Source organism: Phacochoerus africanus, chromosome 4 (assembly GCF_016906955.1).
Source record: "Phacochoerus africanus isolate WHEZ1 chromosome 4, ROS_Pafr_v1, whole genome shotgun sequence".
Classification (NCBI taxonomy): domain Eukaryota; kingdom Metazoa; phylum Chordata; class Mammalia; order Artiodactyla; family Suidae; genus Phacochoerus; species Phacochoerus africanus.
Window position 1 is genome coordinate 48895067 of NC_062547.1, and position 18907 is coordinate 48913973.

At 36.9% G+C, this 18907-nt stretch overlaps 1 protein-coding gene across 2 annotated transcripts in view; it reads right to left on the minus strand.

Moving 5' to 3' along the window:
* Window positions 1–212: 212 nt before the first annotated feature.
* USP47 (ubiquitin specific peptidase 47) overlaps window positions 213–18907 on the minus strand; it is a 130243-nt gene continuing 111548 nt past the window's right edge. For both annotated transcript variants that reach the window (XM_047776276.1, XM_047776275.1), the window contains 10 exons: window positions 18010–18129; window positions 15130–15907; window positions 10558–10733; window positions 10113–10193; window positions 7532–7647; window positions 7055–7173; window positions 4209–4339; window positions 2517–2564; window positions 2292–2422; window positions 213–1154 (listed from right to left, as the gene is read on the minus strand). In XM_047776276.1, the coding sequence (XP_047632232.1) occupies window positions 980–1154; window positions 2292–2422; window positions 2517–2564; window positions 4209–4339; window positions 7055–7173; window positions 7532–7647; window positions 10113–10193; window positions 10558–10733; window positions 15130–15907; window positions 18010–18129 (1875 nt within the window). In that variant the 3' untranslated portion in view covers window positions 213–979. The remainder of the gene's footprint in view (window positions 1155–2291; window positions 2423–2516; window positions 2565–4208; window positions 4340–7054; window positions 7174–7531; window positions 7648–10112; window positions 10194–10557; window positions 10734–15129; window positions 15908–18009; window positions 18130–18907) is intronic.

Consider the following 18907-nt stretch of genomic DNA (forward strand, 5'->3'; position numbering starts at 1 on the left):
ATGTACAAAAGGAAAAAAAAAAACAAAAAACAAAAAAACTGAAGCCGCTGAACAGAAAAACCTCATTAACAAAGGCAAATACAATCGTATGGGACCCAGTACTGAGGAATCTCACTGAGGATTACATTACATAGACTGCTCTACTTCTCCATGTACACAAACGTACATCATGAATGACATGTGAAAGGAATAACCATGGGAAATAGCCGAACTGCAATTGTGATAACTCAATAGGATCAATTTTATTTACATGCTGAATGAATGAGTGAAACGTATTCTCTACATCCATAACTTAAGTACAATCAGTTATAATTACAACACGGCAGCATTTTAAGCTGCCACCTGCTGGGAGCAGTCTAAGGGAAACGTTTTGATGTTCCAGAATAATGTTCTTAATACTTTGCAAAAAAATGAAACAACAAAAAGAAACACTTCACAATTCTTTACTGGGTTACAGCTGGTTCTAAGAATTTCTTTCTTCAGCTCCTATTTTTGCTGCTTTCCAAGAGTCAACACACGTTGCATTTACTTCCAAATTGTCAATGAGGTAATGTGTGTATCAGTGAAATAAACAGAAAATTCATTCATTCATGGCCTTTGCACAGCTTTTATTATTAAGCTATGAGCATCCTGTTTGAGGCTGGTTTTACTAGCGGCTATGTGCACGTCTGTCTGCAAAAAAGAAGTTTACTCGTTCCCCTTCCCCCTTTTCTAGTAGCAGGTTTTGCTTTTTTGTTTTTATTTTTTTGCACATCCCTTTTCACTTTACAGTACATTTGACTATAGTGCACAACATGATTCCAAGTCAAAACAGTGGCCCATTGGGCACTGAGCTTCTGATTGGTGAAGGGCAGTCCAATCAGTGCTGGTGTCACTGGGTTACCCCTAACCACATCAGGCCATAATGGCACTACACAGTAGCAGTGAACCGTCTAATTAAAACCGAAAATCCCCCAGGGAAAAGGCTACACTAGCAGAGTCAGTCTTGAGTCAGATCTTTATTTGGTGCTCCATCCAGATATATTTTTAGTGCTTTCTCTTTCCGAGGTGAGTACGTTACACGATGTCCCGTCTTCTGGAGTCGACTGCTTTCTTTTTTCATCAGTTCATTTCTTTGCTCATCTGTCAACTCCATTAATTCTTCTGTTTTATCCCTGATTTAAAATATTAACGACATATTAGACTGGGAGAGCCATCTGCCTTTTTAAATTTATGCTTAAATGCTATATAATGCTCCTCAGGGAGAAAATGAAATCTGGTTGTCACCACTGAAGTTAAATAACCTCAAATACTAAGGTGTCCTAGATTTCTCACGTGTTTTTTATATTAACAACAGCATTCACTCCTAAAAATGGCATGGAATAATTTCCATGTTACTATTAATAAATTCCACGTTAGGAGTTTCCATCGTGGCTCAGTGGTTAACGAATCCGACTAGGAACCATGAGGTTGCGGGTTCGATCCATGGCCTTGCTCAGTGGGTTAAGGATCTGGCGTTGCCATGAGCTGTGGTGAAGACTGCAGACGCAGCTCGGATCTCTCATTGCTGTGACTGTGGCATACGCCAGTGGATACAGCTCCTATTAGACCCCTAGCCTGGGAATCTCCATATGCCGTGCGAGCAGCCCTGGAAAAAGGCAAAAAAAAAAAGACAAAAATAAATAAATTAAATAAATAAATCCCACGTTAAATAATGGCTATCATTTATTGAATATCTATAATAGGCACTATGCCAGTTTTTAAAAAAATTCAATAGTTTTAATTCTCATAAAGTCCTACAAGGTTGACAGCATTGTTGCCATTTTACAGATGGGGACCTAGGTAATTAACAAAGCTAAATCTCAACCCATACGCACCAGGCTCCCATGACTTTGCTTTTCCCTCTGTGTGATATCTGATACAGCAGCCACAGCCACATGTGCCTACTGAGTGCTTGACATCTGTCTGATCCAAATTGAGATGGGCAGCAAGTGTAATATACACACAATATTTCTACGACTTACTACAAGAAAGATAATGTAAAATATCTCATAAATGATTATTTATATTGTTTACATGTTGTAATGAGAATTTTAGATGTATAGCATTAGAAATATTTCATTAAAATAATTTCACCTTTTTACTTTTTAAAACGTGGCTACTAGAAATTTCAAAACGTAATGTGTGGCTCTCACTATATTTCTACTGGTCAGGGCTGCTCTATATCATAAGAATAAAACTATTTATGAAAAACAGGATGTACAACAAAAATGTTATTTCGCTAGAAATTACCAAAACATGGTGAATGTTACCTATAAAATATGACTGCACCATCATCACAGATATAAAGAGGCCAGACATTCAGGGTAGAAACTTTAGGATTCCAGTCCAAATCCTGATGAATATCAAGGACAGAAATATCACAGGGAAAAGTTCCTCTACCCTAAGGAGAAAAGAAAGAATGAATAAATCACACCATTAGCCATATTTACTGAGCACTAGTACCTAGACGCAAACAAACATTCTCAGGGCCTTACCTTGGCAAATTCAATATCTTCCAAAGGAATTCCACTAATCTCACAAAGCTGTAAAAGGAAACACTTTATATGAGTTCATTTAAAAAATAAATATGCTGAGATAGGTTATTTTCCTTTGACCCGCAGAAATAGCTTGATTTTTTTTCCCAAAGAAGTAACATATGTTTGATATAAAATTTTTTTACGAGTTCCCGCTGTGGCTCAACAGGTTAAGAACCTGACATAGTATCCATGAGGATGCGGGTTTGATCCCTGGCCTCGCTCAATGGGTTAAGGATCCGGCGTTGCAGTGGCATGGTTGCAGATGCAGCTTGGATCCAGTGTTGCTGTGGCTGCAGTGTAGGCCTACAGTTCAAGCTCCAATTTGACCCCTAGCCCAGACTCTTCCACATGCTACAGGTGAGGCCTTTAAAGAAAAAAAATTTCTTTTTAAAGCAGGACATGGAATTTTCTCCTCTATCCCCCTGAAAATGCAAGGTCTCAAAAATGTCAATTTAGTATATTTCTTCAAGACCTTTCCCTATGCATATATAAAATACATACACACACTTAGAAAATACATAAGATGTATTTATGGAATATCTATACAATAATTTTATACAGCCTATATATAAGATTAAAATACAGAGTAATATAACCTTATTCTCTTCAATAGTTGAAAAATATACTATTTTATTTCCTACTGATGGACACTGAGCATGTTTTTAATTCTTCCCAGTTACAGTGCTGTTAATATGTATCTCCAAGAATATCTTTGCATATTTCTGCAAGTATTTCCTTTTAATGAATTCTCAGATGTGGAAGTACACATCTGAAATGTTGATAAATAATGCCAAACTGAACCCTGAAAAAACTATCAATTACCCACTTATGAAAGGCGTATGATGTTGCTTGTTCACCCCAAACCTTGATGACTCTAGGCATTTTTTAAATTTTCTAAATCTTCATCAATTTAAGACACAAAAAATGCTGTTATTGTTTTAACTTCTATTTCTTCTTCTATGAATTGCTTATTCATGTTCTTTGCTTATTTTAAAATTAAATTGCCCGGGTTAGGTGCACTGTACAGAGATCTAAACTTTTATGTTGCCTTCCTTTTCTTTTTTGGGTTTTGGTATTATACTTACAAATATCTTTCCCTTGTTGGGATTACAAAAATATTTTCAATTATTTTCACCTAGAACATTTATCATTTTTTTATATTTTAAAATATAAATTAATACATTTAGAACTTATTTTTGTGTTTGGTGTGAAATGTGGAAATAAATTTTTTCCCAAATGCTGACTGTTTTCATAGCACTTATGAATAATTTGCCCTTTCTCTAGAGAGCCTTAGAATTACCACCTTTAAAATGGAAAATGCAAAAGAGACCTTCATATGTACTTTTTACACAATTCCACTTCATTTGGCTTTTCAAATATATACAGCTATTTATTCTAGTAACTCTAACTAATCCTAACTACTTAGGGCAAAGTTGATCCAAGCAACAAGAACTAAGGGTCTACTTCTGGGTGGCCAGAAAAGAGTGTAATTTTCCAAAGCATCAGCAGCCCTCAGAAACAACAGTGTGACAGAGACAAAGAAAAGAGAGTCTGCTGCATCAGTGTTTGGCACTCACTTCCTAGGGTATCTCTTATTATGCAACAGAGAGAAAAATGTGTACTGGTTCACTCTGTTTAAAATAAACTTACCTTCTCTCGCAACTCATCGACACTGCTGCTTTCCAACACAACCTCCTGGAAGGGATCCAACTTCATTTCTGAAGGCCTCCACCGTCTTGACAAAACTGCAAGTTGGGACATGGATTTCATCTTCTCCACCCCTAAGAATATGCAAGATTAGGCCATCATTCTATTTACTCTTAAAGTTCATAATCTGCCTTTTCTTGTCTTACCTAACTAAACAAAAAGATTTACTTCAAGAGTTATTCTTAAAAAGTGGGCATAAAAGGAAGCAATTAACCCAAGGAGTGTTTTTTTTTTTTTTGTCTTTTTGCTATTTCTTTGGGCCGCTCCCGCGGCATATGGAGGTTCCCAGGCTAGGGGTCCAATCGGAGCTGTAGCCACCGGCCTACACCAGAGCCACAGCAACGCGGGATCTGAGCCGCGTCTGCAACCTACACCTCAGCTCACGGCAACGCCGGATCGTTAACCCACTGAGCAAGGGCAGGGACGGAACCCGCAACCTCATGGTTCCTAGTCGGATTCCTTAACCACTGCGCCACGACGGGAACTCCTTTTTTCTTTCTTTCTTTCTTTCTTTCGACTGTGTTCAAGGCATGCTGAAGTTTCTGGGTCAGGGATAGAACCCGTGCCACTGCAGTGACAATGCCAGACCCCTTAGTCACTGTGCCACAAGAGAACTTCCCTAAGGAGTTTTTGAGAATAAAATATTTATTCTCTTCCCTTAAGTCTGAGAAGTTAACTCTTAACTCTTGCAAGCTCTCCTTCTACCAGTACTCCTAATTCACTGCTCTACCAATTACTCTGTTCTTTGGAACTCTAATCTTTGCTTCTTGTTGGCTACTATCCTACAATCTAAATCATAATCAAATCATCCCAATTTTATCTTCTTTTTTAACTCACTCATTAATCCTTCTCTTCTCATTTACTCCCAAACTTACTGATTCTTCAAAATCCAGCTCAGTTGTTACCTTTCTCCTTGATGCACACCAGAGCCAATGAAATGGTACTGATTTGACCCTTTGCATCTATCATTTTGGAATCACAGGTTTGCAGTTCTGGTTTTTCTACATACTGTGCATCTATCTGGAAGGCAATCACTGGTCTTTATTCATTTTTGTAGCACCAGAGATCAGTAATGCCTAGCAAATTACAGGTCAATCAATGATTCTTAGATTTAATCACATGACTTATTTCCACTCAAGTATTTTGATGCTAAAATAGATTCTGAAATGATACCGATGCAAACACCCACCACCCAGGGACATTTTCTGGCTAATCCATCTCTGCTAACACATAGTCCTTCGTAACAAGGGGGATATCTAAGTCCTTCATCTTGTCCTGGCCTACCCAGACACAGCGATGATTATTCTGTAAGGCCCCAGGCGCTCAGAGAAGGAATTACAATCTGGAGCACTTGCCCACAAATCATGTAGATGGTATCCTGGTTGTCCCTTGGCTCCCCAGTTAACTTGTTCATTAATCAGAATCTCAAACACTGACATTTAAACCAAACTAAACCTGAAAAAGGTGAGGTGTTAATATTATTGAACCCTGGAGTTCCTGTCATGGCTCAATGGTTAACGAATCAGACTAGGAACCATGAGGTTGTGGGTTTGATCTCTGGCCTTGCTCAGTGGGTTAAGGATCCGGTGTTGCTGTGAGCTGTGGTGCAGGTTGCAGACGCGGCTCGGACCCCGTGTTGCTGTGGCTCTTGTGCAGGCCGGTGTCTACAGCTCCAACTAGACCCCTAGCCTGGGAACCTCCATATGCTGCAGGAGTGACCAAAGAAATGGCAGAAAAAAAAAGACAAAAAAAATTTATTGAATCCTCTGAAAGTGATCATAATCTCACATAAAAACATACAGAACTTATGATATTTTAACTTCTTCGGAAAAAGGAAAATCAAAACCTTTCTAAGCATCAGCAAAGTCACAAAAGAATATACGAGTTGTTTCCCTTGATATCTCCCAAGAGCCAACTTTTCCCCCATTAACTCCTCCAAAAAACATGCCATTCAATGTACCAATGCTGATCACTAAAACCAAGAAGTGTGACAAACACAACTGATCTTCCAGATTACTGTTACACTGTTAGGTTGAATTGCGTCCTCCTTTAAAAGTCGCATGGAAATCCTGACTCCCCAGTACCTCAGTATGTGACCTTATTTGGAAATAGGTTTGTTACAGTGGTAATCAAGTTAAAATGAGGTCATTAAAGTGGTTACTAATCCAATACGACTAGTGTCCTCATATTACAATGTGGGAAACTGAGATACAGAGAGGAAAGTCCATAGAACATCATGCGATGATGAAGGCAGAGGTCAGGGGGATGCATCTACAAGCCATGGGCCATCAAAGACTGCCAACAAAACACCAGAAGCTAGGAGAGAGGCATGGAAGAGATTCTCCCTCATAGCCCACAACCCAGACAACACCTTGATCTCAGTCTTCTGACCTCTGAAAATGCCGGAAAATAAATTTCTGTTATTTAAGCCATCCGGTTTGTAGTACTTTGTGGCAGCCTAATACATCATTATTCTTAAAATCTCTGAAAAGTTATTAACAGCACATTCTCAAAATCTAGTAAGTAACAATAAAAAAAGAGACAAAATAACAAACATGCCTAAGAATGTTTTACTTTCAGTAAAAATGTTAAAAATACAACTTTGATATTGTAACTTGCCTGTAAAGAATTCATATATTCTCAAAATTAGAGGAAAGAAGAAATACTTAAAGGCAAAAAGATTCAGAGAAAAGATAGAAGAAATTCATTATTTGATTAAAAATTATAGGCGTCTACTATTTCTAGAGAATTTCTAACTGATGTTTCCCCACAAAAATATTGATTAATACCATCAAGAACTTCAAGGAAAACCTCCCAGTTGCTGGAAATATTAATATCTTCTTCATAAATATGATAATCCAAAAAGACAGTGCCAGGATTCTTCCATGTTTTTTTCCTTAGACGAAACCTAAAAATGTGATAAGACATTTTAAACTACTGTATATGGAAATTCTCAACTTAAAAAAAGACATGAAATTTCACATCAAAGAAAAATGAACTATGTTCAAATATAAAAGTGGTTATTTCATTAAAATTTTGAGAAAATATAATGAAATGCTCTCAAGATATCAAATTTAGTATCCTACAGAGGACGTTCAAACAAATTCTAATACTTTTGCTTAGTTCTATTATATTAATCTGCAATATTAAAATTCTGAATGGTACAGGAGTTTTTAATTCTTCTAGTTTTATAAAATTATACCAATCCCTATCAGTTGAACACAGTTTTTCTTCAAACTGCTGATGATGCTGTAATTTTACTTTACCTGTCAATACTGAGCTCTAAACCACACTGCTCCCTGAGTTGAGGAATTAACTCCTCTTTCGATTGCCGTACAGTCATTCCTTTAGCAAACACAGCATCTAGCAGAAACTTGCAGGGCTAGGGATATAAGTATAAACAATTAGCGCCTAGACTGCACATTAAAATAAGACTTAACAAGACTTTTGTTTGTTTGTCTTTTTTGCTATTTCTTGGGCTGCTCCAGTGGCATATGGAGGTTCCCAGGCTAGGGGTTGAATCGGAGCTGTAGCCACCGGCCTACGCCAGAGCCACAGCAACGCGGGATCTGAGCCGCGTCTGCAACCTACACCACAGCTCACGGCAACGCCAGATCCTTAACCCACTGAGCAAGGGCAGGGACCAAACCCGCAACCTCATGGTTCCTAGTTGGATTCGTTAACCACTGCGCCACGACAGGAACTCCTTAACAAGACTTTTTATTTGCACCTTATAGTGTGACAATTACTAAATTGGGATTACGAGTCTATCTTCCTTGATTTAAATTTTGGCTCTGCTACTTACTCTCTGGAGCAAAGCTTACCTACTATTTCTATGCCTCAGTTTTCTCATCTGTAAACTGAAGACAGTGTCTTCCTCAGAGTCAGTGTGAAGACTAAATAAGATATTTGTATTTCCCTTCTTGTAATATAATGATCATAATTTTGAAAGCTCACCATCATGAAGGAAATGCATGCTAATTCTCCAAATACTTCCATTGTCTCAAAAGAGACATAATATCCACAAAGCTCAAACTCAGAAGAAAGATACAACTCAAAATGAGTGCAATGGATCACATATAAGAGATATGACTTATGTATAATAAAACATTTGTTGAACAAATGAAGGCATTTTTATGGAAACTTTATCCCTTTATTTGCTATTTGTTTTTCACATCTGTCTAGATCCTCACTAAGATATCATATATCTTATATGAATAAGATATATATAAGATATCTTGAAAAGAGTGTCTTTGCCCTGTTCTTCTGGGTATTCGCCACAACCTTATACATCACAGGAAATAAGATACTTTATTACTTCCCAAAAAGCATAGCTTGTTCAGATCCTTAATCCACTACTGACAAGTTATATGACCTTGGGTAAGTTGCTTAATTTCTCTGTGCCTCGGTTTCTTAATCTCTAAGATGGGAATAATAGTACTTATATAAAAGAGTTAACTGATGAGGAAAAGAGGAGTTAATATTTGTAAGTGCTTAGAGCACAAAACAACACTAGATATAATGCCTGCTAAATACTAAAAGACTCTCTGAACACAAAAAGTACCATATAATCTATAGGTCAACCACTATCCTTGTAGCATTATATGATCATTCTCAGAAAATAAATACAAACAAATCCACCTTTAAAAGCAGAAAATGAGAGTTCCCATTGTGGCTCAGTGGGTCAAGAGCCTGACGTAGTGTCCACGAGGATGGAAGTTTGATCCCTAGCCTCGCTCAGGGGGTTGAAGATCCAGCCTTGCTGCAAGATGCGGTGTGGGTTTGCAGATGCAGCTCAAATCTGGCGTTGCTGTGGTTATGGTGTGGGCCAGCACCTACAGCTCTGATTCAACTCCTAGCCTTGGAACTTCCATATGCCACAGTGTAGGCCTGTAAAAAGAAAAAAAAAAATTTTTTTTTTAAAGTAGAAAATGTTTGCCACTCTAGCATTTGCAGCAATACTTTAGACCCAGAGGATGGCAAAAATGGCCTGAAGGCCACATTTATCCAGTGCCTGTTTTTGTAACTGAAAATTTTTTTTTTTTTTTGGTCTTTTTGCCTTTTCTAGGGCCGCTCCTTCGGCATATGGAGGTTCCAGGCTAGGGGTCGAATCGGAGCTGTAGCCACCAGCCTAACGCCAGAGCTACAGCAACGTGGGATCCGAGCTGCGTCTTCGACCTACACCACAGCTCACAGCAACGCCGGATCCTTAACCCACTGAGCGAGGCCAGGGATCGAACCCGCAACCTCAGGGTTCCTAGTCAGACTTGTTAACCACTGCACCATGACGGGAACTCCTATAAGCGAAATTTTATTGGAACACAGCCACTCCCATTGGCTTATGTACTGTCTATGTCTGCTTTTGTGCTAGAATGGCAGAATTGAGTAGTTGCGACAGAGGCAATATGACCTGTGCTATTGAAATATATCCTAAAAAAAGTCTGGCCACCCCTGCTTTGGAGCGATATAAAGAAATACTTAGTGGAGTTCCCATCATGGCACAGAGGAAACAAATCCAACTAAGAACCATGAGGTTTCGGGTTAAATCCTTGGCCTCACTCAGTGGGTTGAAGATCTGGTGTTGCCGTGAGCTGTGGTGTAGATCACGGACATGGCTCAGATCCCGAATTGCTGTGGCTGTGGTATAGGCTGGCAGCTGTAGCTCTGATTAGAACCCTAGCCTGGGAACCTCCATGTGCCGTGGGTGTGGCCCTAAAAAGCAACAAAACAAAACAAAACAAACAAAAACCGAAAACCCACAAAATACTTAGTAATAAAATCTATGCATTGTATGTTTTTAATAACTACCAAATGTGATCTTATATTGCTTGTAAGTATATTACTTACCTCTTGTTCATTGACTAGAAGCTGGTACACTTTAACTCTGTATTCTCCTTTTTTAAGTGCTCTCCCCAGTCTAATTGTAATCTATAAATTAAAAACACTTTTTTTGTAAGATGTACTGTCTCAGCAGCATAAACTACCCATCCTCACCCCAATTATTTAGTATTTTTTCCCCAATGCTTTAGATTATGGGTTCTTTGAGAACAGGTATATCTTTTACCTCTGATTCCCCAGCACCTAGAATAGTAACTGACACACAGTTAACATTTAACAAATGTTTGTTAGATGAACGGAGAAAACCACAACAAAAAAGCCAAATAACCACTAGACATCAAAGACAAGTTACCATTTTAGGGTATCTAGTTCACCTTACTTGGAAGGAGTGCAAGATGTTCTCAAATCTATCATTTAAAACAGATTTTAATTATTGAGAATTATTTTAATCAACCTTATTGTCATCTGAAAATGATGAAAGTGTCTCATTCAGCCGGACGCTCTCAAACTCTTGATTGCTGGCATACACGCGAAAGACCTTGAAGTGAGAGGACAAAACTCCAACAAAGGGCTCTAAGTGTTGTTTGAAAGCGGCCAGAGTAATTCTTTTATCAACATGCACCATCAACCCTAAGCACGTACAAAAAAAAACAAAAACAAAAACAAAAAACAGAAACACAAATGTAAAAGAACCCTCTGAGAGTATAAATAAAGCAGATCATATACTTCTTATTATACTATAAGCAGGGAAAAAGTACTCCTTTTCAGGTATTTGACTTTTAGCTAATATACTACACTGAATGGACAAAAAACATGGATGTTGATCATATGCTAGGTATAATCTGACCTTATATACTGTGGCCACTGAATTCAAAACCAAACTTCCAGGGATTCTTTTCAAATACAGACATTTAATTCTATACAATAATAGTGTGGGCTCTGGCTCTGTGCCAACCCTGCCTCTTCTGCAACACACATCAAGCCACCAGCCTCTGTACCTGCACTTCTTCATTTGGAAAATGGAGATTATAACAGTACCTACCAAATAGTAACTTACTGTAAATTCAACAAGGTAATATGTTTATCACACTTTCAGAACAGTGCCATATTGTCAGTAAATCTAGCTCTGGGATTTCTACCAGAAAAAAATGTCCATACTAGTATATGAAAATACGTGTTTTAACACGTGGTTGGACTGTAACAGAAATAGCATCTAATTGGATCAGAAACTCCCACCTCCTCCAAGTTTCAACTGAAGTGCCCTTGGCATCCTAATAGGATTATCTTTGATGGGCTTTATTTTTTTCTGATTACTGTCTTCATCCTTTATCCTTTATTTTATAAGCCACTCATGAGGATACTTCTGGAGTATTTCTTTTTAAAAAAATTTTTTTATTACAGTTGATTTACAACATTCTGTCAATTTCTGCTGTACAGCAAAGTGACCATTTATATATATATATATATATACACATAAAATATTTATATATATATAAAATATTCTGTTTTACTCTGGTCTTCATATTCTAGTAAAGAGTAAAAACTTCACTCAGTTCTTTCTCTTGTAATAGAGCAGTGCAGAATACAAGAGCTGCCATATTGCCTCAGGCTCATGGTCTCTCTGCAGTCCTAAGACTCCCTAGGGCAGACCTCTGTTGTTCATTTTCCATGAAATTTAGACCAAAGATCAGGAGCAAAACCCTAAAACACTCCTGGTTTACCTTCTGGGATCATCCCAACTCTTGGGTTGATGAATTTTCCTAAATGGATTTTCAAATAATGTCCATTTACTATTTTACTGGTTATAAAATACTAGTTTATCATAAAAAATGTGACTAGTATGAATTAGCAGAAAACAAACAGGGTGATGAACTTTATTTACTGTATATACTTTTGAGGCAGCATTTCCTTTAATTTGTTTAAAATGTTCATTTTTAAGAATGCCCTTAAGTATTAAAAATCTAGCTTTTGGCAAACAAGCCTCTACTTATGATATCCCATGAGGTACCAAATTGTTTGACAGAAGGGTGTAATGAAAAAATTGCTTGATTAGAAATGAGAAGCTTATGGCTGAATTTTGGTTTTGCCACTTTAGTCTGATAAATGATTGAGAGGTCATCCAATCTCTCTAAGTTTCAGTTTTCTCATGGGATCATTACACCAGTCTCATTGCTTGTTATGAAATACATAAGTAAAATCTAAAGCATTACTCAAACTGCCAGCTATCACTGCCATTTCGGTTTCTCTCATAACTCCTAGTAATGTTGTATCATAAGAAGAGATGAATGTTTGTTGGTTATTGATATAGTCCAATATGATGATTAGGACCCAAGTACTCTGGAGTTAGGTGGCCTGGCCTGAATGAAGTCCTGGTTCCTCCTTATATATTAGATTTGCGATTCTGACCTTTTAATATCTCTGTACCTCAATTACCTCTATTATGAAAGGCAGATAACAGTATTTATACCTCATAATATGTTTTTGAGTCAATACATGTAAAATGCTTAACATAGCACTGGCAAAGTGTTAGCTTAGTTGAGCTATAATAATTTTGTAGCTTTAGAGAATAGCAACATTTCATTTTTCCTATCTATCCTTTCAAACCGAAGAGTTCAGTCTCTTCACAAGTGCAAACTCTAAATATCCTCAAAGGCTTTCCTTTTTATTTTCCTTTATGTACTTCTTGGAAGAGGAGGTAACCAAAATTGTACAAAGAAATTTCAGTGCAAATATACTACCATTTTTATTATCTTGGCCTTCCTATTTATACCCCAATGCCTGCAGACTACAACTAGGTCACAATGGGACAGTATTTTCAGAAAAAGGTCTATAATTACTCCCTGAAACAATTCCTGGATTATAATGAATCACTTAAAGACCACCATTTTAAGTGTTGTTTTGACTATTATCTAAATAAACTGCCTATACTGTATACAATATACCACTCTTTGGATATCACTCTTTGCTTACCTATTACACCTTGCCATTCCATCACTCTGTAGATGAACCTGTATTACTACTTAGCACCCACGTTCCCCGACACCTACTTTCAGATCCCTGTGGAACTGTGATCAGTCTTAGCAGAGACTCCTGAAACACCGAGCTGCTGGCAACATCTCCACTCCTTTTTCCCCAAGTCAGATTTTTTTTTTAAACTGAAAAGCCGTCTTCTAGGGTTTTCACCTTTTCTTTTCAGACAAACATTCTATATAGCTTCTCAAAGCCTAAATAAATTGTAGTAAATGGTTTCTCTTCATCACCTGTTTCGCTAGTAAATTAGCCCACAATTAGCCCAAAAAGGTTTAAATGGCCAGCAATCTCTTTTGTAAAGATTTCATTAACCATTCTAAGATGGAAATGAGACTTCATATTATAATTCTAAGTATTCCCACTGAAATCCTCGTTATAGTTGAGACTTCATGCAAAATTTCAAGAGGTCATTCTAAAACAAACCCCTTGAAAGAAATTTCTAACCTCCTAAAGAGAAGCTACTTTTAATTTCTCCAATGCCCTGAAGGGTTGAGGATGGTAAGAAGAGTACTATTAGCTATTTCTCCTTTACTAGGATGTGAGGAAAGTAAGCAACATTTGGCAGTTATGGGGTGGAGGAGTTAGTGCTAGGCTAACAATCCGAATAACCTCAATCTGATCCCAGTTGTGTGACCTCTGGCAAAATACTTAAACCAGTCTTTTCATCAGTGAAAGGTGTCTAATAATATCAATTTCACACTGCTGTTGAGAACTAAATAAGTTAATGAGAATTATAAGGAAAAAACTCCATAGAAATTTAAAATACTCTAATAATGTTGTCTCCATTTTAGCCCTGCAGCCCACTTAAGTTTCTACAAGATATTGCTATGTCTGTCAAATAATTACAGTGTTATCTAGATCTAATTTATGTTAACCACGGACAAATTTATGTGTTTTTACTACTGATTTCATAATTTCTATCACTTCCTTTTAAAAGACCCAATTTTGAGATTACAGGCATCATATAGCATTTAACTATTATAGTGGTTGTTTGTGTACTTTCTCCCCATGAGATGAAGCATAAGGCTACACAATCTCAGTCATCTCTGAGGGCCTGGCACCTAGCATGGATTTAGGAAATAACAATAGTTGGATAAAGAGATAGATGAAGAGTAGGACTCTCCTCTAGAAGTAATGGGAAGCAAGTGCATTCAATTAGAAGCCTCTGGTAATGATCCCACCACTTACTAGCTATATATGTATATTTGGGCAAGTCGCTCATCAGTTTTCCTACCAGTCAAGTGAGGATATCAATGTTTACTTTATTAATTTCAGAGAAACTTAAAGGGAGAACAAACAACTGTTTTGAAAGCTAAAATATAAAAATATAAGGGATAATGTTTATATTTGCCTTCCAGACTAATGCAAGGTATCTAGGTTTTCAGCTATTTTTTAATACTAGAAGAAAGATTTTGATCTTGAACCTAGTTGCCCTGCTAATTTCTGGTTTATATCTTGCCTGAAGATTCCTTTAAAAAAACTTGAAGGAAAAAAAAGATCCTTTCCTTTCTCCGACTTTCCTGGTTAGCTATGGCCCTTTTAGGGGGTGTGGGAAGGGTGCTGTCTGCTTTAGGTGATAGAAAAAGGGGAAGAGCTGCAAAAATAAAAATTTTTTCTGGGCACTGAACGTAAAATTTTCTAAAATGTCTAGCTTTTTTTTTAAGCACTGTTATCATAATTCTTTCCTTCTTTAAAAAAATTTTTAATTCTCTCTCCCCCCTTTTTAAAATCATTTCATTGGAGTTCTGACATCATTAGACCTGTACATAAGTCTAATGTACAGGTCTAAGAACACCATTCACTATCAACTGCAACAAAAATGAAAGCAAAGGCAACAGAAGATAATCCTATAATCCAGGAAGTTATAGGTAGTTGTAGGACAAAGTATCTGACTCTTAGCTGATTTTTAACTAAAAATTTAAATAAACTGATTAAAAAAAACAAAAACAAAAACCCGAGGCTGTTTCAAGGAGCCTTTTTCTTATTAAGTACATACATTTATGTCCTTCCCCAGAACCTTCATCTGCAGCATAGGGCTCTGCTTTGAAATACATGTACTGTATTTCTCCCCTACTCTTGCCACTCTCATCATATTCACTGTCCGTTCCAGAGTCTTCTTCTGCTGTATCCCATGTCTCCTTTTTCCCTTCATTTGCTTTAGTTCTCCTACTACTTGTGATGCTATGAGAGTCAAGTCCATTTGCCAAAGGGATTTGAGCATTATCTGCATTGCACAAAGTATCACTGCTATGACTGGAGCTAAGAATATCACTGTCCACTGAACTTGTACTCCTGTCATTATTGACATCTGAGTCTGATCGTTCCTCAGATTGAAAATTTTCAGGATCAGAAGTTGGAATATGCTGTTCAAGTTCTCTATTATCCACGGATGCTGAAGAGTCCCTCTCATTGAGAGGTGATTCAATGTTTTCAAAGTCACTAGTCTCAGTACTTTTGCTGCTGTCCCCATTATCTCCCTCCTGCTGCTGCTGCAGCGACAAACTTTTTAGTTTTTCAGTGCTTTCTTCTAGAATAGCTTCCACAGACTTTAGGCTCCCGGCAGGTCCTTTGACTCTTTCACAGTCATCATCCACATTGCCAGAATCACCCCCAGCTTTCTGGTATGCTGTCCTTTTGGAATAAGATCCTGGGGATTGTTCAGGTAACAAAACAAATAATCTGATTGTATTTGCATGTCGATCCAGGAGTTTCCATAAATGAGAGTCTGTAAAGGCCATCTGGTGATCCACAGTCTCAGAACTTTCAACAAACACCTAAATTGTAAGTCAGAGAATTAACTTCATTAAATTAGGTGACATTCTCAATACATCATAGGAATAATATCACATCAATATAAGACAGTGCACAATAAGCTAGATAACTTGAGATGATGTTTCTAAAGGACACATCCATTGTTTCTGGAGGCTAAACAAAATAAATATTATATTTACATATCTTTATAATTAGTCAAAAAATTGTTCTAAGACAGATGCCGTGTCCCCCCGCCCCCAACACACAAGTGCATGCAGACATCTTATTTATTGGAACATGTACAAAAACATCTCAGGAATACGACACCAAAATCCAGATTATATATAATAATGTAATGGACAAACAACTTGAATCTATAGCAAATAAATTACAAATAGACAAAAAAAACACATAGTGGAATCTTCAGATTAAAATAGACTGGAGAGGAGTTCCCTGGTGGCCTAGCAGTTAAGGATCTGGCATTGTCACTGCTTGGGGCTCAGTTTCAATGCCTGGCTTGGGAATTTCCACATGCCGTGAACGCAGCCAAAAAGAAATAATAATAAAATAAAACGGACTTGAGAGATATTATGGACATTGTTTGGATCCTGATTTGAACAAACAAATCTTATTGGAAAAAAATTTTAATATAATCAGGGAAATCTGAACACCAAGATACTGGTTGATATCTTGATAATGAAGCATTTTTGTTAATTTTTTAGGTATATTAATGTAATTGGATATGTTTTTTAAAAGTTCTTATCTTTTGAAAATATACATTCAGACTGTTTATAGATGAAATGACATGATACTGGGAATGTCTTTCAAAAAATCTGGGGGAAGCAGTGGTTAAATATACATGAAACGACTTGATAATTACAGAAGCTGGGTGATAGTACATACTCATTACACTATTCTCTGCATTTCTGTATAAGTTTGACATTTTCCATAATAAAGTCTTTTTAAAAAATGAAATGTGTATACACAAATATTGCAATTATGAAGAGTATTTTGAATTTTTTATAGAAAGATTATTATTCAATAAATGTTATAACTCAGGAGTTAGCTAACTATTTAGAGAAAAAAGTTGTAGCATTCCCATTCTTTACCCTAAAACAGTATTAGGGAGATTAGAGGATTTTAATCTTATACACACAAACACCACACAAAAGTATTAGAAGAAACTAGAGGTGAATAAAAATTACACATTAGAATTAAGAAAACAATACTAAACAATGGTTAAAGGTGATAAAAGACCAAACTGCACTAAGATGAATGAGACTGGAAATGGTGATAAATAAAAAATGGCAAACAAGGAAATTTTGATGCAATTTATTCAGAGTAAACCAATGGCATTAGGAACAAAAACAGAAAAATGATAAATGATGGAACACATAATGATATCAAGAGATGAAATAAAAAGATCAACATGCCAGGCCAGGGATCAGTGGTATCTCTGAAGCCCTGGGACACAGGTTTGATCCCCAACCTGGCACAGAGGGTTAAGGATCCGGCATTGCTGTAGCTGCAGTGTAGGTCAAAACTACAGCTCAGATCTGATCCCTGGCCTGGGAACTCCAAATGCTGTGGGGCACCCAAAAAAGAAAAAAAGAAAAAGAAAGAAAGATCGACATGAACTTTCTCTTTTCTTATGGAGATAAAGGAATAGGCAAACGGAATAATGTTGGGCAAACTCAAGGTAATAATGTTCTCTATACTAGGCAAGCTTCAGACTTTCACCATGAAGTACTGCTTAATGAGAGAAGCTCATGAATGAATAAAATTCAGAGGACATAATCACTGACCAGAACTAGTCATGAAGGTGCCACTAAAGAGGAAGGACTAAAGAGGAAGGGGATTGAAAAAAGGGGGAAAACACTCCAGGTGGGGGTAGTGCATGAACAAGGCAAAGAGGAGAACCAGCAAGACTGATTCAGAGGAAAGAAAGAAGTGAGATCTGACCTTACTGCAAAGGAACGTAATTATTAGGAGGATGTGAAAATGTAAAAAGTAAAGTTCAGACGGTGAATAGTTCTAGAGGCCAGACTTAGAATATTAAACATAATTTCATTTACTATTTGCTGCATAGAAAAAGAGTAAAAGCATTAAAAAAAAAAAGACATACCTTGTTACTTCTAAAAAACCCTTCAGCTTTCAGGGTTTTACTGGGCACAGTGAGAAGACGCAAATCATTGTAGCAGCGTTCCAGCACTATTCTCATTGTTTCAGCAGGTAAATGGATGGCCTATAATAATGAAAGTAATTTAATAAAAAAGTACTCTTTCAAGAATAACTCTGCTTGATTTGGAAATATGGGAAAGTAAGACATTGCTGAGTTCTTCTTAAAAATAGTAGGAAGAAGTGGAAATGTCCTGCATGTGGAAAACTCAGTAGCAGCCCAAAGGATGCTGTTTCCATGGAATGATAAACAGAAATGCAGAAGTGTGGGTGAACTTCCCGTCCTATAAACTAATTCAGACAATTAAAGGACTTGGGCTTTGTCTACATAATGCCAAATTACTGGTTACTGGTTACAGAGAGAGAATTTATCCTGTGTTGAAAATTATATTTCCTCCACATGGAACTGAAATAAAGTATTTGCAGCAAATTCCATAAACACAAAATAACTGGGAGTACTTCTAGGAAAACTTTTTGATACCCTGATAGACCTTTAACCCATAAAAACAGTTGTGTACCAAATTTTGCATATTAGTAATTCAGGGGGTTCATGGAGCCCTTGAAATACATCTATTATTTCCTGAATTAAGAATCTATGCCAACTACAATGGAAAAAATAAAAATCATTTAAAAAAAAGATCTATGATATATGTAGTCAATCAATGTATGATTATCTGGTAACTGCTACAATGTTTTAACAAAAACCAACAACAATTAATTATCCATCTACTAAGCCAAAGCAATATAGCTCAATTTAGCAAAGAATGTAATAATAAAATATTCACATTCAAACATATACCTAGAGTAAACCAGAAGACAACTCTATTTCTAAGAATAGGCTTCTT